Genomic DNA, 27,863 nt, shown 5'->3' on the forward strand with positions numbered 1-27,863 from the left:
CCGCGTCTTGCTAGGAAGCCAGTTCCAGTACATCACGAAGAGGCGAGCAGTGATGAGGCATCCTCCAGTGAAGACGATGATGTGCACCAGACAAAGCGGGAGTGCAGGAAGTTCCAAAAGAAGTCCAAGGGCCAACTGGAATGTGCCGGCTGTGGAGGCAACCATTCCCGTGCCAAGTGTCGATTCAGAGATGCCATCAGTCGGAAGTGTTCCAAAAGGGGCCACATCGCTAAGGTCTGCCGATCGGCTCCGTCTGACAACCCCCCTTCACCGACTCACAAGTCCAAGTCTTCATTCCAGTCCACCAAGGAAAGCTGTTTCGCTCTCACCAACTGCCGCTGCCCATCTGGAACCACGATTGGCCAAACCGACTCGCCTACGCGACGCAAGCTGAACGTCACTGTGCTCATTGAAGGAGCTCCATGTGACATGGAGATCGACACCAGGTCTGCTCTGTCCATCGTGTCTTGGAGCACCATCAAAAGACTGGTACCCAGAGTGTCCAAAAGGCAACTCGACTCTCACCGCATACACCTGAGAGACTACCAGGGAAACGACATTCCCGTGGTAGGCGTTGGCCGGTTCTGGATCGCCTTCAAGGATTTTTCGGGCCTGCTCCGACTGGTGGTGGTCGAAGGTCAGCGGCCAAGCCTCCTAGGGCTAGACTGGTTTGATGCCCTCGGCCTGGAAGTCACTGGCATCAACTGCATCTCTAACGCAGAGACTGAGGGTCTGGTCAAAGACTTTGCCGAGGTTTTTGACGGCACTTTGGGGCAATATACAGGTATGCCCATCTCCTTTAGCCTTGATCCACAAGTTGCCCCCATCAAGCTAAAGCCACGCCGGGTTCCTTTTGCTCTCAAGGCTAAGGTGGATGAACAACTGGACAAGCTGATCGCCCAAGGAGTTTTGGAGCCGGTTGACCACGCCAAGTGGGAAACCCCCATTGTCACGCCTGTCAAGCCGGACGGGTCGGCTACAAGTGCGCCGACTACAAGTGCACGATCAACATGGCACTTCAGCAGCACGCTTACCCGGTTCCTGTTGTTCAACACCTGCTGCATTCCTTGGGTGAGGGTAAGGTCTTTGCTAAGCTGGTCCTTGCCCAAGCCTATCAACAACTGCCCGTCGATGATGCCACTGCTTAAGCCCAGACGATCATCACCCACCGAGGGGCATTCCATTGGTGCCGTTTGCAATTCCGGGCGAGTGTGGCTCCTGGCATCTTCCAAAGCCTTATGGAGCGTCTCCTGCAAGGGCTTCCGGGCGTGGTACCATATATTGATGACATCTTGGTGTCCGCAGACTCACAACAGCAGCTGTTTGAGCGCCTCCGCGCCGTGCTGACCAGGTTCCAGGAGGCCGGGCTCAAGGTAAAGAGGGAGAAGTGCCAGATCGCCGTTCCACAGGTGGAGTTCCTGGACTATCTTATCGATGCCTCCAGCCTTCACCCGACCACATCCAAGATCCGCTCTATCCAGCAGGCTACCATCCCAAAGAACAAGACAGAGTTGCAGGCGTTCCTAGGGCTGCTGAACTTTTATAACATGTTCCTGCCCCACAAGGCCACGGTGGCTGAGCCTCTTCACCGACTCCTCAGCACAAAGACACCTTGGTCCTGGGGTCATCGGGAGACGGCCGCCTTCAACGTGGTCAAGGCTCTCCTTTCATCGGATAGTGTGCTGGTACAATACAGTGAAGCCAGGCCACTAGTCCTTGCCTGCGACGCCTCACCTTTTGGCATCGGCGCTGTCCTTAGTCACCATTTTCCAGACGGAAGAGAAGCACCGCTCACCTACTTTTCCAGGACGCTATCTCTGACTGAACGGAATTACAGCCAGCTTGACAAGGAGGCACTGGCACTTGTGGCTGGAGTGAAGAGGTTCCATGAATACCTCTACGGCAGGACTTTCGACCTCATCACCGACCACAAGCCGCCCCTGGGCCTCCTCGCCGGTGATCGACCAACTCCACCAGTCCTCTCACGGCGATGGACTGTTTTCCTGGCTGCCTACCACTACCGGCTCGTCCATCGCCCGGGGAAATCGATGGGCCATGCCGACACCCTCAGCCGTTGCCCTCTTTCAGCGTTTGTGGAAGACGCGGCTCCTGCTTCATCGCTCCTCCTGATTGAGGATCTTCCGGCAGCGCCTGTATCGGCTGCCACTGTGGCCTCCGCATCTGCCCAGGATATCAGCCATGTGCTCAACTGGGTGTGGAGGGGGTGACCACAAGGGCCTTTTGCATCAGAGTTCCAGCCCTTCGCAACCAGACAACACAAACTCTCAGCTCATTGCGGCTGTCTGCTGTGGGGAGACTGCGTCGTGATTCCCCAAAGACTCCGTCAACGCGTCCTTGAGGCTCTGCACATTGGCCACCCGGGAATCGTCAAAATGAAGGTGTTGGCTCGGTGTTACGTCTGGTGGCCTAACATGGACGATGCCATCACTGCCTGGGTTTCCGCCTGTCAAGCGTGCCAATAATCGAGGCCTGCACCACCGGCAGCTAAGGGACACACCTGGGAGACGCCCAAGACACCCTGGTCGAGGGTGCACATCGATCTGGCCGGCCCCTTTCGCGGCTGGACCTTTATGGTAGTGGTGGACGCCTATTCCAAATGGCTGGAGGTGGCCCTGATGCCCTCCACCACTACCGAGGCCGTCATCCGGGTGCTGCGAGGCCTCTTTGCGACGCATGGGTGTCCAGATGTCCTTGTCTCCGACAACGGACCGCAGTTCACGTCAGACACTTTTGAGCGGTACCTTTTGGGACTGGGCATCCACCATGCCCTAACGGCACCATGTCATCCATCCAGCAACGGGCAAGCGGAGAGAATGGTGCGCTCGGCAAAAGAGGCACTGGGGCGCCTGGACCAGGGAGACTGGCATGAGCGGGTCGCCGAATACTTGTCTGTGCAACACATCACCCCTCATGCAGCCACAGGGCGGAGTCCTGCTGAACTGCTTATGGGGCGCCGCCTCAGGTCCCTGCTTGACCGGGTGCACCCGGACTTTGCTGTGGCCGAACCCCCAGGCTGTGCCAACGCGCCACGGTCATTTGTTCCAGGAAACCAGGTCTTTGCCCGGAACTTTGTGGGGGACATTCATAGAATCATAGAATCATAGAGTTGGAAGAGACCACAAGGGCCATCAAGTCCAACCCCCTGCCAAGCAGGAAACACCATCAGAGCACTCCTGACATATGGTTGTCAAGCCTCTGCTTAAAGACCTCCAAAGAAGGAGACTCCACCACACTCCTTGGCAGCAAATTCCACTGTCGAACAGCTCTTACTGTCAGGAAGTTCTTCCTAATGTTTAGGTGGAATCTTCTTTCTTGTAGTTTGGATTCATTGCTCCGTGTCCGCTTCTCGCTCCCCCAGGACACGCGCCAGGCCCCCCCCCCCCCCCGCTCTCCGCCCCTCCCCCCCGGTGCCGAAGTATGAAGCCCCGCCACTGCCTGATGCCACATAATTGCTCTCCCAAATTTTGCTTTGCAACCTGTTCCTGAATTCAGTACTTGTAGAACTGATTGCCTTTTTCTGTCACTGTGCAAATCTTGGAAGTAAATCCTGTTTCAATCTGATTGTGCATTTCTATGTACAAGCCTCTTTGGAGGGTTTGAGAATGTTTTTTCTGTGCTCTGGGAGGGAAAATATCCTTATTCATGAAGGCTTAATTGTGCTCAACTAACACATCCTTTTTGCAGGTGACAGGGGTTTTCCTGGAGCTGTGGGGCTCAGAGGTGATCCTGGCTCAAAGGGTGAAAAGGGTGAAGCTGGTCTACGAGGAGAACCAGGAAAAATGGATCATGTAGACATGGAAAGCATGAAAGGCCAAAAAGGAGATAAAGGAAGTAAAGGTCTGTAAAATGAAATAGCACTTGCCTTTTGCATGTAACTTCTCTTCTATTTTGAACACATTCTGATGCACTGAACCCCCTTCCTCAGTGTTTGGCTTGTCTCAAAAACCAGAATAAAGATCCTGCAGAATAAAGAATAAAAAAGAACCTCAAGGAGGTTTGCTAGCATCGTCAGCTACCCTCCTTTACCAGCAAAAAAACCTCTTCTTATCTTTGCATATGGTCTAACAGAAAGTGAAGAAGATGCATACTAACATGGACTGAATGTCTTAAATCATCCTTTTCTGATAAAAATCAGACAGAGAATCAGAAGGGTGTTTTTTTCCTCTTTGGTGTTTTATCTCTATGTCCCCCCCCCCTTATTTATTTTCTTGTTCTCCTATCCTCTCTTGTCTTTTTAATTCTATTTGTTCTAGATTTTTTATTTTATTGTGAAAACTTTAATAAAAATCATTTTAAAAGTGGCCAAATATTTCCAGGTTTATCAGAGAAAGTTATTTGAGCTGTTTGAAGTTTTAAATTTCCCAGAGTGTTCCATTCCAAGGGACACTTGCAGGGTGGGGAAAGGTGACCAGCACAAAAAGTTATAGTTTTCAATGGTGGTCATTATTTTATTTCCTCAGACCTGAAAAAGGCTCTTCTAGACTTCATTGAACCATAGAATTGTAGACCTGAGGGTCATCTAGTCTAGCCGCCTGCAATGCAAGAATCTCCAATAAAGCATCCATGACAGAGGGCCATCCAACATCTGCTTAAAAACTTCTGAAAAAGGACTGTCTGCCACCCTCCAGTGGAGTCTTTTTCCACTGTCAAACAGCACTTAACATCAGAAAGTTATTCCTGATATTTAGCTAGAATCTCCTCTCTTGTACCTTGAATTCATTGGTTCTAGTCCTGCCCTCCGGAGCAGGAGAAAACAAGCTTGTTCCGTCTTGCATGTGACAACCTTTAAGTTATTAGAAGATGGCTAACTTATTAGAAGTTATTAGAAGTGGAGACCCTTTTCCAGGCTAAACACACCCAGGCTCCTTCAGGTTTCCAGATCCTTGATCATCCTAGTTGTCCTCTTGTACACACACTGCTATCCATCTTAAATTGTGGTGCCCAGAACTGGACACAGTATTCCAGATGTGGTCTGACCAAGGCAGAATAGAGTGCTACAATGACTTTCCCTGATCGGGACACTCAACTTCTGTTGAGGCAGCCTAAAATAGCATTAGCTTTTTTTGCTGCTGCATCACAGTGTTGACTCATGATAAGCTTGTGTCCCCCAGATCCTTTTCACATGTACTACTAGTTGGCCAGGTGTCCCCCATCTTATTATTATTTTTTTGTAAATAATTTTTATACATTTTCCAGTTTTAAAAAAACCACACATATTAGTAACAAATCAAACCAGATCTTTCCACATTCAAAAACAAAAAACAATACAGCCAATTATATTATCCAAATTAATTAATTTCGATGGGACTTCCCATGTTCTGGATTTCAAAAGCTAAATGCCCATCCTTTATTTTTCTGCTATCTTCTTTATTACTTCACAATTTTCCAGTCCTGATATTGACAATCTCTCTCGATCAGTCAGCCGCTGGTATAACTCACTATCTTGTTTTATCTGACCATTCCTTATTTCTATAATCACGCAGGGGGCTTTTTCCACATTGCTCTCAGTCTTAATATTTTGAAGCACAAAATGACCCCTCCTTTTTCCGGTGATTGTTGTTCTAATAGGCTCTGGGCTTCCATCCAGGGTTGAAATTAATTAGCGACTTCCCACTGTCTTTAATCTTTGGTGTTTCAAATGTACTGTAGGGGTGTACTTGGCAATCAGTAAGTCACACAAAGATAGTTGCGGTTTCCCTGTAAAAATCCACACCTGCTCTCCGGGGCGCTCAGACAGCTGGCAGGCATCCAGAGTTCACCGCCACTCTCTTCTCAAACTGTATGTAACTGTATGCAATATTCCATGCAAGTAAATGCATCCTCTTTAAAGTACACCCCTTTTGCAATTCCAATAAAAAAATCTCCAATCTCCCCGCATTGAAGGAGGCTTTTTCTGATGATATCCTTTTTCTAACTGCGTCAGAGCTTTTACCGTCACCATCTTCCTTCTCAGCCCGAGCTGTTCTAACCATATCTGATCTTGCTCTGCCAATTTTGTATAGTTTAGCAGATTTTTCTTTTAACTCTTTCCATTCAGAACATGCCTGTTTTTTTGCCAAATCTTTTAATTTTTAGGAAACAGGGACTCCCGGCTGATGAGAGGGTTTGGAGGGTTGCCAAATTCGTGCCTTGGGCATCACCCAGCATCCCTGCCTCCGCATCTTGTTGCGGAGCGCAGATAACGGACGGTTTGCGGGTGGCGCAACCCCCCCCCAATCTGGGGTAGGGTAGTCAGGGTTAATTACCCTCAGGGGAATTACTGGCACGACTGGCTGTCCGATCTCTTAGGAAGCCGACATATCTCATTACCAGAACCCGGAAGTCAGGTGTCCCCCATCTTATATTAGTGTGGCTGCCTCATGGACTAGTTCTGGGTGGTAGTGAACAAATGGTCCCTGAAGAAGATCCTTCTAATGAAGCAGATGCAGAAGGGATGCTGGCACACGGACTGGCAGTATGCTGATGAGTGTACCCTGGGGGAAGGGGGCTAGAGTTTGACTTGGGAGAGGGGGCCAGGTATTTGTGGGGAACTGTACCTGCCCAGACACTAGATTGGTGTGCATCCTGTATCCTGTACAGTCATACCTCAGGATAAATGTGCTTCAAGTTAAGTATTTTCGGGTTGCGCTCCGCCACGACCCAGAAGTAACGGAGTGTGTTACTTCCGGGTTTGGCCACGTGCGCAGGCGGTCAAAATGACGTCACGTGCATGTGCGGAAGCGGCGAAACACGACCCACAAACACAGGTTGTGTTCGCTTCAGGATGCGAACGGGGCTCCAGAACGGATCCCATTCGCATCCCGAGGTACCACTGTATTATCTTTGACAATAGATAGATAGATAAATTTAACCCTAACCCTTTGGCTGGGAAGCACCCTGGACAGATGGGGGAGGCCTGTGTGGATGTCACCACCACTTCTTCCGCCCTCAGCAGTCGGACCTTGGGCAGCAGGGACCATGGTGGGAATGCATATAGCAGACCTGAAGGCCAATTCTCTGTTGGTGCATTCATCCCACAGCAACCCAGTGATCGGAAGCAGGAGAGGTTGTTTTGAGAGAACGTTTCACATTGCTCCCTTGATGAGCCTCGTATCAGGTTATCATCTAAGCAGGGGCATAGCCATACTCCCGAAGTCCATACACACCAGATTTGAGGCCAAACAGCAAAGCCCTGATTTGGAAATGTCTGTGGTTTGTGTCGTCCCCCTGTTTTCCATTCACCATTCCACAGCTCTTGGAATGAGTCTGGAAAAGGCAGGGTAGCCAAACACTGCTGTCCATCTGGAAAGGTAAACTTGGCTCCTTTGGTTGCTGCTGGAGCATTTGCCTGTTTCCATGGGTTGTTCCTCAGGGAGTTCCAGGACTCTCCTGGTTTCTGATTGAAAATACCTTCCCTTCAGGGGTGACACTTTCAACTCTTCTTCAGTCAGCTTGCCTTTTTCCTTTCATCTGAGGCTGATAAGGACTCAAAATCGGAGAAAATGTCCAGGGCGCCCACCACTTGCTGGCCCTGAGTCCTATTCCTCGCCCATCCCAAGTCCTTGGACGTTTGCTGCCTTTCTTGCGCTCCCTCGGGTGGGAGACTTGGCATAGGCGCTGTAAGGAAGGAGAGGCGCAGGAGGGGTGGAGGAGGCAGAAGACGGCGAGAAGGGTGATCTCTCTCTTTCCGCTTAATTTGCCTTGCCACCTGCTTGCGCTTTTGAGGGGTTCCTTATCTATTTTAAGAGCCCCGGAGCTTCCTCTACCCCAGGAAAAGCCAGATGAGAACCGTCCTCTTGGAGGGACTTACCCTGCCTCCGGCTGCCGCTCTGGTCCCTGTCCTACGGCTTCTCCCCATTCCATCAAGAGTCTCTCGCTGCCCGGCATGGCGCGGACGCCTTTTGCTCCGCGCAACCCGCCCCGAGCGAGCGCGAAAGGGACGGAGACTGAGTCGCCTCCCTGTCCGCTTGCCGCCGCTTCTGCCACTGGATCGGACTCGGGATCGGGCTCGCCGGCTTCGCGTTGGGCGGCTGCGATCGGCTCCCTCCCTCTCGCCCCGCCTGTCTTCCCCACCCAGCGACTGAATGCCGCCCCGCGCAACTCCCGGGAAGGGGAGGCGGAGAGAGCCAAGCGCCCCAGTCACGCGGCAAGACTGCTCTGAGGATCCTCACCCTGCCTGACCGACCGGTGGGAAAAGCCGTCCCAGTCTCGTTACTGCCCTCCAGGATCCCTGGGGAGGGTGACGTTACAGATAATCAAATTTCCATTTTACCTCTTTCCAGATCCATAGAACTGCTTTTAAAATGTTTCAGTCACTTGTTGCCCTACAGCTTCAATGACATTTTTTTTTCTTTAAATGATTTTTCTTTAGACAGCGTACCACTTCTGTGTTAAGTAGATGTCTCTTCATTTGCTTTGTACAGGAGCTAAAAAACACTGCTAATTGTCTTCTCATTTCCACATCATATATTAGCAACTAGGAATGCAGCTGGCGCTGTGGTCTAAACCACCGAGCCTCTTGGGCTTGCCGATCAGAAGGTCGGCGGTTCGAATCCCTGCAATGGGGTGAGCTCCCATTGCTTTGTCCCAGCTCCTGCCAACCTAGCAGTTCAAAAGCATAATAGTGCAAGTAGATAAATAAGTACCGCTGTGGCGGGAAGGTAAACGGCGTTTCCGTGTGTTCTGATTTCCGTCACGGTGTCCTGTTGCGCCAGAAGCGGTTTAGTCATGCTTGCCACATGACCTGGAAAGCTGTCTGTGGACAAACGCCAGCTCCCTCTGCCTGAAGAGAGATGAGCGCTGCAACACCATAGTCGCCTTTGACTAGACTTAACTGTCCAGGGGTCCATTACCTTTTACTTTACCTTTATTAGCAACTGAGGCCAATAATGCATTCTTGAATATGAAACGTTGCGGATCTCTAACCTCTAACGTTGCGAATAAACGAATGCAGGCAATCAGATGGCAGCTGCATGCACTCACACAGCAAAATAGAAAGCCCTTCAGATGTACATAGAAATGGATAAGACATACTTACTGATCACTTCTCCCAGCTTATGAAAATGTGTTTTTGTTAAAATAATGCTGCTTGCCAAAGCAGTCTCAAGGTGGGTTACACTATAATAAATAATATGTTAAAATCAATTAAAAACCTTTTATGTTGCAAATCCTGGGAAACAAGACATATAACAAGGGAGAATATAATGAAATAATTGCTTTTTATTTCAAAAAGTCAGGCCATTCATGTTTTTATCCTCTCTATATAAGATATTCGGCTCTATGTGTTCCTTGTCTAAAAGCTCCCACTCCCTGAATCCATTAAAAATGAGAAAAAGGCACCTTGGACAGCCTTAGAGATACTTGTGCCCCTGCTGCCATTTCACATGTTTTGTTGCTCAGGCGTGCTCTGGTCCATGGGGTCACGAAGAGTCGGACACGACTAAACAACAACAAATTAGTGTTGAAAACTGAAATTTAGATTTAAATCCTAATGAAGTCAAGCTGTAGTTCAGTTATATATTCTGTATAAACTCTTGATTTATTTATTTATTACAGTAGCAAAATAACTAAATTTATATCAACTGATTTGTCATGCTATTCTCAGAGTGATTCTCACATACTGTACTTCAGATGTGGTAGAAAGAGAACCATGACACAAAGCAACATTTTTATGCTTTCTAGGACAACTGGGACCTTTAGGAGAGAAGGGAACTGCAGGGGATCCTGGCACACCAGGAATGCCAGGGAAGGATGGGGAGCCTGGTCTACCTGGACAAGCAGGTATGAAACCCTGACTTCCTTTTTATCACTAATGTGAAGCCTCTGCGTGTGACTACTAATTACAGTTCTACTTTTATAGCATTGCTGGGCTCTTTCATAATCTAGCAGGCACCTTTACATTGTATTTTAATGAGTCATGTAGTTCAATATATTTTTTAATATCCCCTTTCCATTTTAGGACCAAAAGGGGACCAAGGCCCTCCAGGATACCAGGGTGAACCAGGAGCTCCTGGACAGAAGGGGTCCATGGGAGAAATGGGTCTCCCAGGTAATATTAACTTTGGCTATTTGGAATTATACATCAGCTAACTTCCCACCCATTTCCCAGTAACCAAAATGTTCAGATTAGTTTTAACACATTATGTTACTTTTAAGAAAGAAAAATATAACATAATCCAAACTTTTATTTTTAGGACCATCAGGAGAAAAGGGTGTGCAAGGCCTTCCTGGTGAGGCAGGGAAACATGGGTTACCTGGAGCAAAAGGTGTGAAAGGTGAAAAAGGGCAGGCTGGGCTTCCAGGAATTGGCTTCCCCGGGGCTCCTGGTGAGAAGGTATCCATCCACAGTTGTTCATAAACTGTTAAATATCCTAAACAATGTAAAGGTTTCTGTGCACAATGCATCTCTTTCTGATTCCAAGGCATAAGACTGATGTGCAAGAGTACGGGCTGTATTCTAAACAATTGTTGAGGATAGAAGGGCATTTGCATTGGAAGCTGCCTTCTCCCAAAAAGCATTGGTCTCAGGGGTTTTCAACCAGTGTGCCATGGCACCCTGGGGTGCCTTGAATGATAGTCAGGGGTGCTGCAGGCAACACTAGACTCTGTCCCTCTTTCCTTCCCTCCCTCCTCTGATGCCCTCTTGCTTTTCTGCCTTCCAAAGGTTTGTGTGGCTGTTTGTTGCTGCAGCTCCCCAGGCGAATGGTGCCTCTGGGGCTGGCCAGGGGGTGCTGATTCCCAGGAGCTGAGGCGGCCAGAAATTTAAAAGGCACTAGCCTTTATGAACATGCAAAATTTAGTTCTTTTCATCTGCACATTACAATGGAGCTATGTATAATATTAGTCCACTTCTCTGCTTCAGAATTGTATTGGGAAGTGATTTGCAGTGAAGAAATGGGTGGTGGTGGTGGGATGCTTTGCTCACCTAATGTTTTCCCCTTGAACTACCCCTAACTGCTTTTTCCCTTGAAGGGTTTGAGGTTAAACATGGACTCAAAGCCCCACAGTGATAAAAGAATCTGGGAAGCAAGTTTCAGGAGAAACTTCAGGATAATCGATTGGGGGGGGTGGTTAAGCAGCCCCGATCTGCCCTATTTCTCAACTGCATAAATCTCGTTCCTGAGGATGGTTTCATAGAATTGTAGAGTTGGAAGGGACCCAAGGGTTATCTAGTCCAACCCACTGCAATGAAGGAGTCACTGCTAAAGCATCCCTGACAAACGGCCATCCAACCTTTGTTTAGAAACCTCCAATGAAGGAGAGTCTCCAACTTCCCAAGGGAGACCGTTCCACTGTCAAACAGCTCTTACCATCAGAAAGTTGAAATAAATAAAAAAATTTAAAAAAATGTCCAGTAGCAACTTAGAGACCTACTAAGTGTGTTCTGCGGAAGCTGTGTGCATGCACATTTCTTCAGATACGAAAAGCTTATTCCCAGAACAAACTTAGTTGGTCTCTAAGGTGCTACTGGACAATTTTTTATTTTTTTATTTATTTCAACTGTGTCAGACCAACACGGCTACATACCTGCATCAGAAAGTTCTTCCTGATATTTAGTTGGAATCTCCTTTCTTGTAACTTGAATCCATTGGTTCTAGTCCTACCCTCTGGAGCAGGAGAAAACAAGTTCCCCCTTCCATGTGACAGCCCTTGAGATGTCTGAAATCTCTTTTCCAGGCTAAACATAACCACCTTCCTCATTGGTTCCAAGGGAGTCTGTTCTGCTTAGTTCCATAAAGTTCTTCCTAATATTTGGTCAGAATCTCTTTTCTTGTAATTTTAATCCCCTCGTTCAGGACCTATTCTCTGGAGCAGCAGAAAATAAGCTTTCATTTATCTGAGTGTTTACTGTTGTTTTATTTTTATTTTTATGTAATTTTATGTCATACGCTCTAATGTAAACAAAGATATATCTCAGTGCAACCATGTTAAACAGTTAAAAGAGGAAAAGTAATAATAAACTATGTTACCAAAAAAAGAAAAAGCTTGCTTTATCTTCCATGTGATAGTCCTTCAGATATCTGAAGATGTCTATCATACCACTTGTCAGCCTCCTCTTCTCCAGGCTAAATGTACCCAACTCCCTGAAACATTCCTCATAAGTCGTGGTTTCCAGACCTTTTATTATATTGGTTGTCCTCCTCTGCACATGTTCCAGTTTGTCAATATCCTTCTTAAACTATGTTCACTGGTGGAGAAAGGGGAGTGCGGCGGGTGCGGCCTGCCCCGGGTGTCATCCCTGAGGAGGGGTGACATCGCCGCAGGCGGCACCCCCCTTGACACGCTTGCTGCCGCTGGCACAACCCCCTGGGATGCCAACCCCGCCCCCGTCGCTCCAGGTACCTGCTAGCTCCGCCTCTGACTGTGTTGCCCAGAATTGGACCCAGGACCCAATATAGTCTGACCAAGGCAGAACAGAGCAGTACTTCTACTTCCCTTGATCTGGACACTATAATTATGTTGATGCAGCCTAGAATAGCATTAGCTTTTATGCTGCTGCATCACATTGTTTACTCATGTTAAGGTTGTGGTCTGCTAAGACCCCCTCAATCCTTTTCACATGTGTCACCCATCCAATTTCCCAAGTGAAGTACATTTTGTTAGTTTTGGCCTAGTTCTCCATTCTTTTAAGGTCATTTTGAAAATTCCCAGTTTGGTGTCATCTGCAAATTTGATGAGCATCCCCCCTAGTCCTTCTTCAGGGCTGGTTTGTAGTGGAGAGGCAGCTGGCATGCTAACTGTACTTACAGTTGGGCTGTAAAACATAGTTTTTACCTTAGTGTAACTACAGTGAGTTCAGACATTAGATATGAATACTATAATGATTTTAGAATGCATATTGTAATTGTTAAATGTTTGCAGAATTTAATGTTCATTTTTCTACCCTACAGGGAGACCCAGGAAAGACAGGTATTCCTGGCGTGCCTGGAGAGAAAGGTGAAAGAGGTGTTCCAGGAATTCCAGGCATCCCTGGCTCCCCAGGTGCCAAAGGGCTACCAGGTCTTCAGGGTTCTCCAGGTAAGTGATCCAAAGCTTCTTTCAGTATTTTATGATAAAGCTAAGCCTAGTAAGTACTCAGCTGACAACACTAAAACCTTATATTTCTTTATTATAAAGGTATTCCAGGAATCCCAGGTGAAAAAGGTGGAAAGGGATTACCAGGCTTAGATGGTTTTCCTGGCTTAAAAGGAGAAAAAGGTAAATAAATAATATTTTTGAAGTCAAAATTGCTATTTCACTCTAAAAACAGCAACATAATGGTTACTCTTTGTGATTTACACAGCATTTTTAAAAAATGTATGTTAAGGGCATGCGGATTTTTAAAATTAGAAGGCAAAAATATAATTTGACAAGTATGTTAGACGTTCAACAGCAGAGATAATTCAGTGTATAATTTAAGAGTGAATTCTGTTTTCAATAAACCAGCTAATGGGGTAAATTAGGGAGGTTCTGTCTTTCCTACTTTAGGCTTTCCTGTTTCTTTCTCTTAAAATTATACAATATTTTTGTTCAATTCCCTCAGTAAAATGTTATCAGAATTTCTTTTCTCTATGGATTTCAGCTGCCTTATTTAAGTGACTTTGCTAACAAAAGAAAGCAAAGCTTTGCAAGCCAAGCTTATAGAACTCTTCTGTGTTGCAGTTCTGGCTTTATATAACATAATTCTGGACCATATTAGCCCATATTGGGAACAGATTTAATAATGCCTAAGAGCCTTAAAAAGTGGATAAGATGATAATCAGATGCTTCAATAGATGACCGGCACATTCTCATAACTGCAAGGAAAGGCACTAGCACTCTGGGCAGCTCCATGCAGGGCTCAGGGTGGAGACTCCACAAGACTTGGATAGTTAACCCTTTTCTGCTTGAGGGCCACATTGAGGATTTACCACACCTCTGTGGGCTGCATGCCAGCAGACATACACACTGGGGGGGACGGGGATGCACACACTGGGTAAGACAGGCAGTCTTCACCCATCTCTACACACAGAGAGAGACGGGTCCATAAGAGCAATTCAAATCATATCTATTCAGAAATAATTATATTCAGTAGAGCTTTCTGCTAGACAAAAGATGTAAACCTGTGTTGCTGAGGTGTGTGGAAAGGGAGCAGAATTGGCAATCTTTAGCAGAGGACAGTACTTTTCAGGTACAGTAGATTCACAATGTATACAGGGGTTATGTTCCGGGGTGTGTATGTGTGAGTGAGATCTCATGAGAGCTTCCCAGAGCTGGTAGGCAGGGTCTGCACCTTGCATAAAAACTCTTTCCACAGCAGGAAAATCCTGCACAAAAAGAGCTTTTAAGCTCTCCACTTTCCATGCATTTCATTTGTGTGATTTCAACCAACTGGCTATTAACCACATAATACTAAAATTGCATAAGTCGCAAGTTCACTGTAAATAGTTAAAGAGAAAAAAGCATTTTGAGACTTTTCTAAAGTGCTGTATATTTGAATAGAGCACAGCAAAGTAGTGCTAGTTAATCCCCAGCTGACTGCTTTTCCTAATTGCTTGGCCATTGTTCTTCTGTCTGTTTCCCACTGTGGTACCTTTGGCAACTATCACCAGTAATCATTACAGATAGGTAGCCGTGTTGGTCTGCCATAGTCAAAACAAAAAAAATTTTTTCCTTCCAGTAGCACCTTAAAGACCAATTAAGTTAGTTCTTGGTATGAGCTTTCGTGTGCATGCACACTTCTTCAGATACATCTGAAGAAGTGTGCATGCACACGAAAGTGTGCATGCACACGAAAGCTCATACCAAGAACTAACTTAGTTGGTCTTTAAGGTGCTACTGGAAGGAAAAAAATTTTTTTCAGTAATCATTAGTCTTCAACTTCAGAAGACATCACCATCAGTTCCCAAAACTGCGCCCAGAAGCATCAACAGAGTGAATAGAACATTTTGGAGAGCACTTTGAAGCCTCAGTGCACAGGAAACTCCTGAAAGTAATCTGAGGGTGCTAGGTGAAACCCCAGGGAGGTTAGGAACAGCTTGAAATTGGGGGTTTTAAAAATCACACACAGATATTCCACAGAAATGTTGGGGTGCCCCACAGGGTGCTTCAAAAGTATTGGAGGGCTTTGTATGGCCCATGGGCTGCAGGTCCATGAGAGGTAGACTGTCTTGTTGTAACCCAATCTAGGAGCCTTCTTGGATGAATAATAAAATAATATAAATACTGCTTTCATCCTCAGGCTCAGTTGCTAGCTTCAGTGACAGGAGCCTCTTGTTTAAAGGACCCCTGCCTGTTGACTGGGGAAGAGGATAGACTGTGCTTCCACTAGGGCTTTTGCGCTGGAGCATTCTTGAGTCAGAGGACAGCAACATGGCATCCTCTGGCCAGAGAGTTACAGGCACATAAACACATGACATGCACATTCCACTTGCGCTTGACCATATTTACGCACGTTGCTGCAAAATTAATAAATTATATTAACCAGGGAATGGCACCAAAATGGTGCAAAAACAACTCATTATGAAAGCAGTGTGGAACGAAGCTTGTCATTTCAAGAAATCAAGCCTTGAAGACTTGCGTTGGACATTTGAAAGCAGAGAACTGCAACCAGAAGGGATGTGGAACTCCTTGGTGCAAGTGTAAAAACAGCAAAATGACATGTGCCACAAACTGTAAATGTTACATTGCAGTTAGTACATGTGTAAGATCTGTGGACTCAACTTCAGCTTCAGAGCTCAACAGTGTTGCAGATCAAATTTGTAGATGTAGCAAAATGTATTGATTGAAAGTAAGAAAATTTATTTTAACTGCAGTGTCCTGTTTTATAATCTTCTTATCAAAATATCATTCATGATTTGGCACGTTAATATGCTCATGTGAGCCAGAAAAAGGGTTTTGCAGGAAAGCCAACTTTGTACACGTGAAGAGATTTTTGAAAATTGTGTAAGTCACAATTTTTGTAATAACAAATAGTCTGTCTTTTCTGAAAAATGAATATGTTCACAATTTTTCAAGATAGCAATAAAGTTAGGCAACAGAAAAATTGGCAACCTACATTTTAAGATTCAGAACACTTTCTTGATGAACGGACACCATTTCTTCTTGTTGTTGTTTATACACCATCCTTTATCCGAAGATCACCAGGCGGTTTACACTATAAAAACACATAGCATAATAATAATTTTAAAAATCAGTAACTCAGACACCCTGACACATTTAAAAGACCGTAGATTTTTTAATCAGCCAAAGCCCTGGGCAAATAATGTTTCCACTTGGTGCCTGAAGATATGAAATGGAGATGAAAGGCAAGCTTCGCTGCGGAGAGCATCCCACCAGTGGGGAGCCATGGCAGAAAAGCCCCGGATCGGTTCATATGGGGAGAGATGGTCCTTGAAGTGTTGCAGTCCTGAGCCATTTAAGCCTTCATAAGTCAAAACCAGCATTTTTAATCTGGCCAGGATAGGTGCCCCAGTGAGCAGCCTGCCCATTGAATTCTGCACCAGCTGTTTCCACGATTCCGCCATTTTGTTCCTCAAAATTTGTCTGTTTATCTTTTGCAGGTGACCTTGGGCCTGAAGGTCCCCCAGGAGCTCCTGGAGAAAGGGGCCAGCCAGGACACGATGGAATCCCAGGCTCACCTGGTGCAAAGGGTGACCCAGGTGAGATATTTCTCTTCTTTTTCTTCTAGTATGTAATATTTTTACCACAGTAGATGCCTGATCATATACTTTAAACAAATCTTAATATATATTTTTAAGCAAGTGAAGATTGATGTTTTAGCCCTGCCAGTATCCTGAGGGATGGCAGGATACCCAGTGAATTGTTCAGATTCTGGGGACAATCTAGAAAATTTAAACACAATTAACTTCCTCTAGATGCTGCTCAGTATGTACACTGCAAATGCAACTATTTTTAACTGTTCAAATGAAAGTACGCTTTACACAGGGACCCGTGTGCATGGCCACAAAATATCTCTTCAATTTTTAGGGATGGACAGCTAGAGCTTGACTATATAGGAATATGATAAACTCCACAGCAGTGATTCATGTGGCAAAATGATTATTGAAATGGTTTTGTCCTTGGCAAAATGTGCAAAAATGAAATTAAATAAAACTGCCACAGAAACTTGTATACACACGTCCTTATCTAGAAAGATTATCTTTGGTAGGTTGAATTATGGGTTGTTTTTTCACTGTTCATGCTATTATTTATACTTATAATAGAGTTTCCAGGGCAGCTGACATATTCCTTTGTGGCGGTTGGGAATGGTCACCTAAATTAATGTACTACCCACTGGCAAAGGAAGAGGAGTGGGGGGGAGTTCATTGCCCCCAGCAGCACGATCCCGGTGGGGTGCCATCGCGGCTGCCCCCCACTTGTGCTGAGCGCCACACCCCTGCAAGCAGTGTGCCACACCCCCGCCTGCTCTCCACCCCCCGGTGCCAGAGCATGAAGCTCCACCACTGGCACTACCCCAAGTCTTCTTGGTACCTTTTATGAACTCCAACGCAACTGAAGGGGGGTTTTCTTTCTCTTGTCTGTCCCCTGCTTTGGTTGAGCCAGCAAGTGAAAGGAGCTCTAATGTATCCATTAGCTTTGCTCCTATCTTCATTCCCCTCAACTCTGGAGGTTTCCTCTGCAGCAGTGGCAGACTTTGGGTTCTCAAATTTCAGCAGCACCCTGTGTGACACTAAGAGACTGCTCGCCCCACCACCTCTGGCACTCTGTTCTACAGCTTTGTTGTGGTGCCCCCTGCAGCATGGCACCTATTGTGGTTGAATCGGTTGTGCTGCTGTAAAATCACCTCTGCCTGCAGCTGCAGAGTACACACCTTCTATGGCCTCACTTTTCACTCAGATCTATTTCCCTGTATCCCTGTATTTCGCTGTATTCTCTTTTTTTTTTATTAAATATTTATTAAAATTTTCCATCTTAATACAAAAATCAAAAAAAAAACAAACAAAAAAAATTAAAAACACATAAAGTTTACAATCCGTATTTTCAATAACATATTTCCCTGACTTCCCCACACCTCCCCTTCTTATATTCCAATTCAAATTGTTAGTTCAACAAGTTCTTATCCCCAATTTTTAACCTTTTTATATTTAGTTCATTTTTTAAAAAAAACCAATTTTAACTTATAAACATCAATATTTGTACATCAGTGCTCATTCTTAAAACTTTTTTCTAAAGTCGACCCAAATTCCCTTCCACGAATTCCCTAATTTTCATACTAATAACAAAACAAAATAAAAAACAGATTATAATTGTACACCCTTTGGATTCCCAAACCCCACCACCCCCTTTCCCGGTTTCGATCCCCAACAGATGTCCATCAGTCTTAATCTACTATCAGCCTGGAGACCTCACGTCCGAGGCTCTTAATTCTCTCTCAATTCCTCTCTGCCGGTTTTTTTGATAGTCTTTAGTATTAAACACCAGATCTCGGAGAAGCTCTGTCCCCATAAGGTCCATGTTTCTTCCAGCCAGACCTCCATACTTAAAAGTGGAGCCCGAATCTTGTTTCTTACTCCTTTTAAGTCCAATTGTCCCGAAAGCTCCAACTTCCACCTTAATCAAATTTGTAATCCATAGGTCTTCAGATCTCCACATAAGGAGATCTCTCCATTCTTCAATCTCCAATTCAAACCAGATTTTCATCATCCAGTACTTATTTTCCTTTGTAACCATCATGTCAGGCCTCTGGCTCGATTTCTTATTTTCCTTTGTAACCATCATGTCAGGCCTCTGGCTCTCCTTTGTCATCTGCAAAATTACAGCTCCTCCTTCCTTTTCCTCAGAAACAACATATGTCTCCTTCTCCACACTCTCAAAACTCTCAAGTTTCTCTTTTTGTCCAGCTGCATGAGCTTCCTGAGTCAAATCCTTATCAAATTCAGTGATATTATTTACTGTTAAATTCAGAGTTGCAATATTTGTAGCCAAAACATCCATTTGGCCTTGTAGCTTTCCCAAGAGAACAAAAACTCTGTCCAACCCAGCTTGAATTTTCCCTCCTCCAGCCATTCTTGTAATGTCCCAAATCCCCCTCTAGAGGGATTTTGGTAACTTAGTATTCTTTCCAGTTCAAATCCAAAAATCAAGTTAGTTTGTATCAGTTCTTCCTTGTTTTCAACAAAATATAACCAAATTGCAACAAATATATCCAGCAGAGACAGCAGAAACAAAGTTCTCTTTTTCCTTCTTGACAGCTAATTTTGACAGCTGTCAAACTCTTCTATATCTCCTCAACAGGCTCTCTCACGGATCACTCCCAGGTCCGGGGGGGGTGGCACTTCAGCTCTCAAAATTAGCTCTTATCCTCCAATAAAATTATTTATGCTTATACTGCCAAATCGTGAAATTAATGTCTTTTACCCAATGAAGAAAAAGAAATTCTCTCGACCTTAGTTAACTAGTCCTTGCTTTAAATTATTTATAAGACGGGGAGGCGGACTTCCTGTTTGCACCTTCCCCGATCGTGCCAAATTCAACAAAAAAAAAATTCCTTTACAAGTCCAATTTTCGTACTACTCACGGGTTGTTACTTTTAGAATCCAATTGTTCACAAGAAGAAGTCAGCGCTCTCCGACCATGGCATGTGGCTTTACTCCGCAGGAGAAGCAGTCGACTCTCAGCACCGCACCGCTCACCCCGTCCCCCGTTCCGAAGCCTTTAAAAAGGCTCCTTCGCAGGTCGGGGGGCGCAAATGGTCCAGGTTCACAGGCTAAAGCGCCTGTGATTTCTGAGGGTCCCCGCGTCGCCGCAGCGGCAAGACCCAGCTCCTGCGAAGCCGATTCCCTCCAGAGCTCGGAGGGAATCCGCCATTAGCCGATCGTGCTAACCCGGAAGTCACTTATATTTCGCTGTATTCTCCCCCTGGTTGCCTGGTTGCTTGCCTTCTGCTCTCTCACAGTCCCCAGAGATGTGGGTAGAGAAATATGAGTTCCGTAATGCTCCCCCATTCTCCTCCATGCTGTGTCCAGGCAAGACTTCTGGCCTACAAAAAGTGAAGAAAAGGCCAGAGAGAGACACTGTGAAAGTCTAACACAGTAATATAAGCTGGAGAAATAGAATTCCCAACTTCTCCCCACCCTAAATACTACAGTTTGCTCAGTTTAAGAACCCAGCAGGATTGGGGTGGGTGGGTGGGTGATAGATCCTTATACCTTGCTCTCAGTCACATAAAACAGCTTTTGCATGTGAGGCTGCAGTTCCTAAATCTTGTCTCCCTCTTGCTGTTCTAGCTTCTGGCTTAGCCACACACAGCCTCTTCAGGGCAGTGGGATGAAGGCTCTCCCTGCCCTGAAGAGGCTTCACACGGCTATCCCAGAAGCCAGAACAGTGAGAGGGATCACTGCACAGCAATCCCTCTTGCTGTTCTGGCTTCTGGGATTCATAATATATTTTTTTCTTGTTTTCCTCCTCCAAAAACTAAGTGCGTCTTATGGTCTGGTGCGTCTTGTAGAGCAAAAAATACAGTAGTTCATTTCTAATGTGTGAACCAGCATCAGGGGCTTTGATACAACAGTGAGATTTAATTTATGGAGAACATTTAAATTGCCTTACCTCGGTGCTACTATCTTCATCTTACAGGTATTCCTGGTAGAGGACTTCCTGGACTTCCAGGTGCAAAGGGAGAACGAGGTAATATAAATAACATCTCATGTAAAGCATACAGCCAAATAAAGAACCAGTTACATGCAAAACTAAAATATGATATATTTATTAGGCTGATGTGTCATCATAAAATAGGGAATAGCTTCATAGAGTGTGCATGCGTTGACACACTTGAAGATAATGACTGACTGATTTTAAAAGGCAGATTGCTGTCTGGAAAGCTGGGACATGAATAGGTTCTGTGAGACTCTTGGCAGGATCAGCTTTGTAAATAGAACATGTTGCCAAAGCAGTAGTTGTTGAGTTGCTGTGGTATAGGGTTAGTTGTGGTATAGGGTGTTAGATTAGGACCTGGGAGACCAGGGTCCAAATCTCCATTCAGCCATGAAGTTCCCTGGGTGACCCTAGGCAACTCTCAGCCTAAACTACAGTACATGGAGGATGGGAGGAGCCATGTACGCCACCTTCTTTGAAGGAAAAGTGGGATATAAAAAAGCAAAAGAAAAGAAAAGAAAAGAAAGAAACACACCAATCACACCTGAGTACTCCACCCCTTGTTCATTTTTACACACACTGTAATCCTCAACTGATGAGAAATTTAAGGGGTACCAGCACATACCTTGGGCTTGATTTCCTTAGAGTGACTGTAACTGGGGACAGTGTGATATATGGAGGGCTGTGATTTATTTCGAGGAGTGCTCCCCAATACCATAGCACTGGATCCTCACAGAAAGCAAGATCAGGCTTCTGTGTCTTTCCACCTCCACCTCCAAGATGAGTCTGGTTATTATTCTTTTATATTCACCCTCCAACCAAGTGAGGAAGGAAAGCTGAGCTGCATTACCAAAACCATTCTCTCCTTCCAGAATTGCCTTGTCATTGACAGACAGCTCCTTAAACAAACAAGGGTCATTAACCAGTGGCGGCATCATCATCATCATCATCATTATTATTGCACTGCCTTTCATCCAAAGATCACAGGGTGGTTTATGACTATTATTATTTATTGAATTTATATACCGCCCTATACCCGGAAGTCTCAGGGCAGTTCACAGAAAAGATCAACATAAAATCTACAGTACATATATATAATCAAAATAAAAACAACAACCCAATAACACACAACAACCAGAAAAGAGCCACATTTTAAAAGGGTATAGGATCTCAAACAGATCAACCAAAGGCCTGGTTAAAAAGGCACATTTTTACCTGGCACCTAAATATAATGAAAGCACGAGGCGAACTTCCCTGGGGAGAGAGCATTCCACAGATGGGGCCCATTCTGCAGAGAAGGCCCATTTTCATTTTGCCACCCTCCGGACTTCTTGAGAAGGAGGCAGATGAAGGAGGGCCTCAGAATATGATCTCAGGGTCCAGGTAAGTTCATATGGAAAGAGGCGTTCCTTGAGGTATTGCGGTCCTAAGTTGTTTAAGGCTTTATAGGTCAAAGCCAGCACATTGAATTGGGCTCAGAAACTAATTGGTAGCCAGTGGACCAGGATCGGTGTAATATGCTCAGACCGTCTTGCTCCAGTGAGCTACCTTGCCACGTGGGGGATAGGATTGAGCCCTGCGGAACCCACATTGAAGGTTCCACAGGGCTGCAACCCTCTGGGAATGACCATCCAAGTAGGACTGGAACCACCGCAAAGTGGTGCCACCAATCCCTAGTTCAGAGAGTCGCTCCAGAAGGATACCATGGTCAATCGTATCAAAAGCCGCTGAGAGGTCGAGAAGAATTAACAGGGACTTGTTTCCTTGTCTCTCTCTCAACAGAGGTCATACAGGGTGAGCAGTTTCTGTGCCAAAACCATACCTAAACCCCAATCGAAATGGATCCCGAAAATCAGTTTCTTCCCAAAGCACCTGGATCTGGTCCACAACCACTCGCTCCAGAACCCTGCCCAGGAAAGGGAGATTAGCAACTGGCCGGTAGTTAGTTATGTTTTCTGAAACCAGGGAAGATTTTTAAGAAGCAGTTTTACCACTGCCTCCTTCAAACAGACAGGGACCTATCCCCTCGTAAAGAGGCATTGACCTCCCTGACCCAGTCAGCTGTTCCCTCCCTGCTGGTTTTTATCAGCCAAGAGGGGCAAGAGGGTCTGGGCACAAATGGTTGCCCTGACTGATCCAAGCACCTTGTCTACATCCTCGAGACTTACCAATTCCTCCAACTCAACAGGACTAGACTGTGCTCTGGCCACCCCATGAGATTCATCTGCTATAACAGCAGTCAAGATATTGGTGAATGCAAGCGATTTTATCCTCAAAATGCTTTGCAAACAAGACACAGCAAGCTATCACCTTCTTTGGGCCAGCCTGTAAAAGGCCGGTACAACCGGATGACATAATGAAGATGCAATGGAGGCAGCAAAGTATGCCTTCTTTGCTGACTTCACACTGCCACTAGGTAGGCTCGATAATGAGCCCTTACCAGTGTTCGGTTTCATTCATTCAGATCTTTCCTCCACCTGCATTCAACTGTCTCCCAGCTTGCTTCCTTGCCCAAAGCTCTGGAGTACACCAGGGGGCCAATCGGGCTCTGTGAAGTGGTAGAGGGCACTCAGGGGTGGTTGTGTCTTCCACTGGATCCCACTGTGAAATCCACTGGATCCATCAGCTTCCGAGGGCAGACCTTCCTAATAGGTCCCCTATTAGGGGACCTACAGGGGAAAAGGTACTGATATCCTAAATTTCAACAGGAAGTGATTGACAAGGGACTGATGTCAATGTCCCCCACCTTCAAATCACCCTCTTCCTGCCTAGTCGAGAAAACAAGGTCCAGAGTGTGGCCTGCCATGTGCGTTGGGCTGGTGACATGTGGGGACAGCCCTATGGTTGTCATCATGGCCATGAGGTCCTGAGCCACCCCAGAGCCAGCTGCCTTGGCATGGATGTTGAAGTCTCCCAGAACCAGCAGTCTCGGAGTCCTCAATACCGCCTCCGAGACTAGCTCTGTCAACTCAAGCAGGGAAACTGTGGGCAGCGAGGTGGGCGGTAAACCAGCAGAATCCTAGTCTGTCCCCACCCAGGTTTCAGTGATACATGCCAGATCAGGCTCCTCATCATAATCAGATTATGGATGAGGGAGATTTTATTCTGAGCTGACCTGACATTCAGCAGCAGCAGTCACAGACCCGAGGGCTGGCTGATATGACAACCACAATTCCCCGAGTTGGAGGAGGGACTGGCACAGTCACTAACTCTCTGTCCCTCCTCCCAAGCCATACCTCCCCCTACCCAGAACCACTGAAATTGGGCCTCCCCATGCTCCTCCCTTCCCAAGCACATCCCACCAAGTACATATCCTTACAACCCAGTTAAAAACAGTTAAAACACACAAAAAAGAATTTAAAAGGATATAAAGCAGCAGTCCTTATAAAACCTGTCAGGGCCAGGTAGATAGAGGCAGGAGCAGGGCCCTCAGGCAGGAGGCACCCTGCCCTCAGGAGCAGGGTGGTTTACAACATAAAAACACAAATGACATAGTAACAAACAAATGTAAGACAATCTCTAGTAGTTCTGCTTGTTCTGTTCACCGGTCCATATGTGAAAATAGATAGTGCATCTTGACGCTCATGTTGCAGCCCAGGTTTCTGAAAGCAGTCAGCATGTTGTTGACAAGTTCTGCGTAGTTTCTGGCCTTATTGTTGCCAAGAAAGTTCTTCACTACCAGAACAAATGCCTTCCACGCTTCCAGTTCCACTTCGTTCATTGACTTTCCGAACTCTGGATCTCTGATGAGCTGATGGATCTGAGGACTTTCAAAGATGCCAGCTTTCAACTTCTCCATGGTCAATCCTGGAAAAGCCTGGCACAAGTAAGTGAAGCAGTCACCATCCTTGTCCAGAGCCTTGGTGAACTGCTTGATTAAGCCAAGCTTGATGTGCAGCGGTGGGAAGAGTATTCTGTCTCTGTCCACCAGAGGGTCGTTGATGACGTTCCTTTTTTTGCAAGGCACCAATTCCTCCCGCACAGGCTAGTCCTTCTTCGTGTAATGCTGAGCACAGAAAACATGGGTACTTGGTGAAGCCAGACTGTTGTCCCAACAAAAAGTTCACCATCTTCAGGTCAACACAAATAAACCACTTATGCTGATCCTAACCAATTTTCTCCAGCACATACTTCACTGCTTCATAGTTCTCCTTCAGTGTACTTGAGTGAGCCAGGGGTATAGAGGCAAATTGGTTGCCGTTGTGTAGCAGAACACATTTCAGTGATCGCTTGCTGCTGTCAATGAACAGTCTCCAATCTTTGGGTTCATACTGTGGCACTCCAAGCTTGAGCAGAAGCTGTGCAATATCTGCACAGTACACCAAGTCCTTCTCTTCCAAGAAAAAACAGAGGTTTTATGACTTCAAACTGATCGCTTTTCGACATAATCACCCAGAACTATCGGACCTGAATACTTCTTGTCATTAAAATAATCATTTCCAATCAAAACAATTATTCGACATGGCATTTTACCCCCACCAACTTCTTCTAAAATGCTCCACACAAGCGTACATGTGAACAAAAACGTAAAAAAAGACATGTGACCATAGCTCAAAAACTTGACCTGATTGAGCAAAACCAATGTGATTTTTGGATTCAGCACATCAGATTCGTCCTAAATCAACTGAAAAAACGCAGACAACAAATTTGTTGTTGACCAGTGTCATCTATTAAGCCTTCCATATTTTTTTCTTGGTCCTGACCAAGACTCAGTTTCAGACATTTACTAGTCTCCACACTTCATATGTCTAAGATAACGAGTTTCCTAAATGATTGTCATTTTAAATCTTAGGTGCAAAAGGAGATGTGGGCTCCCCTGGCTCCCCAGGAAGCCCAGGGATTCCTGGTACAAAGGGAGAAGCAGGATTTCCTGGCCCTCAGGGTCCTTCAGGCCAACCAGGTGTTCCTGGATTGCCAGGCAAAATTGGAGAGGGACCTAAGGGTGACCGGGGACCTCAAGGCCGACCTGGGCTTCAAGGTAAGAGTATTTATAGACAACATACAGTTGTACCTTGTAAGTCAAACAGCTTAGTTCCCAAACATTTTGGCTTCCAAACGTCGGAAACCCGGAAGTGACTGTTCCGGTTTGTGAACTATTTTTGGGAGCTGAATGTCCAACAGGGCTTCCACATTTCCGATTTTGAATGTTTTGGCAGTCGAACGGACTTCTGGAACAGATTCTGTTCAACTTCCAAGGTACAACTGTACCTGTATGTGTTTTTACAAACTTAATGAACAATTAATGTACAATGATCGTCCAACAGTACTTATTCAAGAACAAAAAAAATTGAGTGAAAGAATTTCGTGCTGGTCTATTCCCAAAATGGAAATGTTGATGTTATGCATCTTTGGAATTAAGGGGATGCTCATCAAATTTGCAGATGACACCAAACTGGGAGGAGTAGCTAATGCTGCAGAAGACAGAATCAGAATTCAGAATGACCTTAACAATGGGAGGACTGGGTCCAAGTTAACAAAATGAATTTCAATAGGGACAGATGGAAGGTTCTGTACTTAGGCAGGAAGAACCAGGTGCCCAAATATAAGATGGGGGACCCCCGGCTTACTAGTAGTACATGTGAAAAGTACAACAGTATGGTGCAGCAACAAAAAAGCTAATGCTATTCTAGGCTGTATCAATAGAAGTATAGTGTTCCGATCAAGGGAAGTAATAGTCACACTCTATTCTGCCTTGGTGAAACCACACCTGGAGTCCTGTGTCCAGTTCTGGGCATCGCAATTTAAGAAGGTTGTTGACAAGCTGGAATGTATGCAGAGGAGGGCAACGAAAATGACCAAGGGTCTGGAAGCCAAGCCTTATAAGGAACAATTGAGAGGGTTGGGTCTGTTTAGCTTGGAAAAGAGGAGGCTGGGAGCATGATAGCCATCTTTAAATATCTGAAGGGCTGCTACATGGAAGATGGAGCAAGCTTGTTTTCTCCTGGTCTGGATGGTAGGACTCGAATCAATGGCTTCAAGTTTTCAGAAAGGAGATTCTGACTAAACATCAAGAAGAACCTTCTGATGCTCAGAAAGGACTCCCTTGGGAAGGTGGTGAACTCTCCTACCTTGGAGGTTTTTAAGCAGAGTTTGGCTGGCCATCTGGCATGAATGATTTAGCTGTAATTCATGCATTGCAGGCAGTTAGACTAGATGTCCAACTCTACAATTCTCTGGTTCTCTGATTCTATTATTTGAATTACAGAATGTCAAATGGCTTAAGAGTTTCTTTAGGTACATTATTGTTATTTGGAAAGCAAAATGTATCAATGAATCTTTTTTTAATAGATAGATGTACATCTCAAATGCTGTTGTTTCCAGGTTCCACGAGATTATTGAAATGGAATTGTGAAAGTTGCATTCGTTTTGGATTTTGAAGTGTTTTATTGCTCCCAGGCACTTCTTTGGTTTTACCTTGGGCATAGTCAGCCATTATTTGGCCAGGCTCATTTGTTTTCTTCTAACAACAATATTGCCCATAAGTAACTTTTCCATTCCTGTTTTAGGACTTCCTGGGCCACAAGGCTCTCCAGGTGCTCCAGGATTACAAGGAGTCAAAGGAGAAAAAGGAAGCCCAGGATGGCCAGGAACACCAGGAAGACCTGGACTCAAAGGTGACCAGGGGCAGCAAGGAATCCCTGTAAGTCACTTTCAGGAGTACTGTATTAATGGATTTATCTGTTATTACATAATGAAATAGTGTTTGTTAATTTGTTCATTTCATTTACTAGATTAATTGGTTCTGAATTAATTTTCAAACCAGTATATATGTGTTTTAAAAATGTACTCCCCTGTACTAAATAGTTGCTGAAGGGGGCACATGCTGGAGCAACAGGTTGAGTCCAGTGCTCAACTTCCTGCACTCCCCACCCCCCATTGAACCTTCAAATTTGTTACAAGCAAGGCTGCCTAGCACATTTGGGACCAGGAGCAAGGATTATGACCTTACCTATTTCTCTTATTCTCTCTCATGCATTTTGAAAAAGGCATGGCCCCAAATCAATCTCTAAACATGGTAGCTAAGGTGGAAAAAGGAGGAAATGACAAAATGGTCCTTCAAAGATTGCCAACCTGCATGCTGACCTTATCAAGAATGGTGGGGGGGGGATGGTGATATCATCAACCAAGATGGTGCCTTGAATCGCCGCTGAGCTCCTTCCTGAGAACAATAACCAGCACAAACCGAGACAGTGACGAGTAAGAATTTTAAAAATAATTCCCCCTGTTAGGACAGCTTTAGCAAGTCTGGATTGCTAAAAGGGACCTAGATTCATGGATTTCACTACCTT

General features: G+C 45.5%; 1 protein-coding gene and 1 long non-coding RNA gene across 5 annotated transcripts in view; one reads left to right on the forward strand and one right to left on the reverse strand.

Annotated features, from left to right (window-relative positions):
- The window catches only part of COL4A1 (collagen type IV alpha 1 chain), a 160,408-nt gene that overhangs the window by 109,651 nt on the left and 22,894 nt on the right, over positions 1-27,863 (forward strand). For all 3 annotated transcript variants that reach the window (XM_083606370.1, XM_083606369.1, XM_083606371.1), the window contains exons 34-43: positions 3,706-3,858; positions 9,682-9,780; positions 9,959-10,048; positions 10,194-10,333; positions 12,891-13,017; positions 13,117-13,197; positions 16,521-16,619; positions 20,557-20,607; positions 25,367-25,552; positions 27,081-27,214. In XM_083606370.1, coding sequence (XP_083462496.1) covers positions 3,706-3,858; positions 9,682-9,780; positions 9,959-10,048; positions 10,194-10,333; positions 12,891-13,017; positions 13,117-13,197; positions 16,521-16,619; positions 20,557-20,607; positions 25,367-25,552; positions 27,081-27,214 — 1,160 coding nt within the window. The remainder of the gene's footprint in view (positions 1-3,705; positions 3,859-9,681; positions 9,781-9,958; positions 10,049-10,193; positions 10,334-12,890; positions 13,018-13,116; positions 13,198-16,520; positions 16,620-20,556; positions 20,608-25,366; positions 25,553-27,080; positions 27,215-27,863) is intronic.
- LOC310759524 lies at positions 10,758-20,615 on the reverse strand. Of its 2 annotated transcripts, XR_014546376.1 has the most exons (5): positions 20,530-20,615; positions 19,817-19,960; positions 17,792-17,835; positions 16,016-16,114; positions 10,758-12,754 (listed from the first exon to the last, which is right to left on the reverse strand). It is a non-coding gene; the product is annotated as an uncharacterized lncRNA (long non-coding RNA). The 2 variants fall into 2 exon arrangements; XR_014546377.1 differs by lacking the exon at positions 10,758-12,754 and having other exon boundaries at positions 15,748-16,114.

Source organism: Podarcis filfolensis (assembly GCF_964270895.1).
Source record: "Podarcis filfolensis genome assembly, chromosome: 3".
Lineage (NCBI taxonomy): Eukaryota > Metazoa > Chordata > Lepidosauria > Squamata > Lacertidae > Podarcis > Podarcis filfolensis.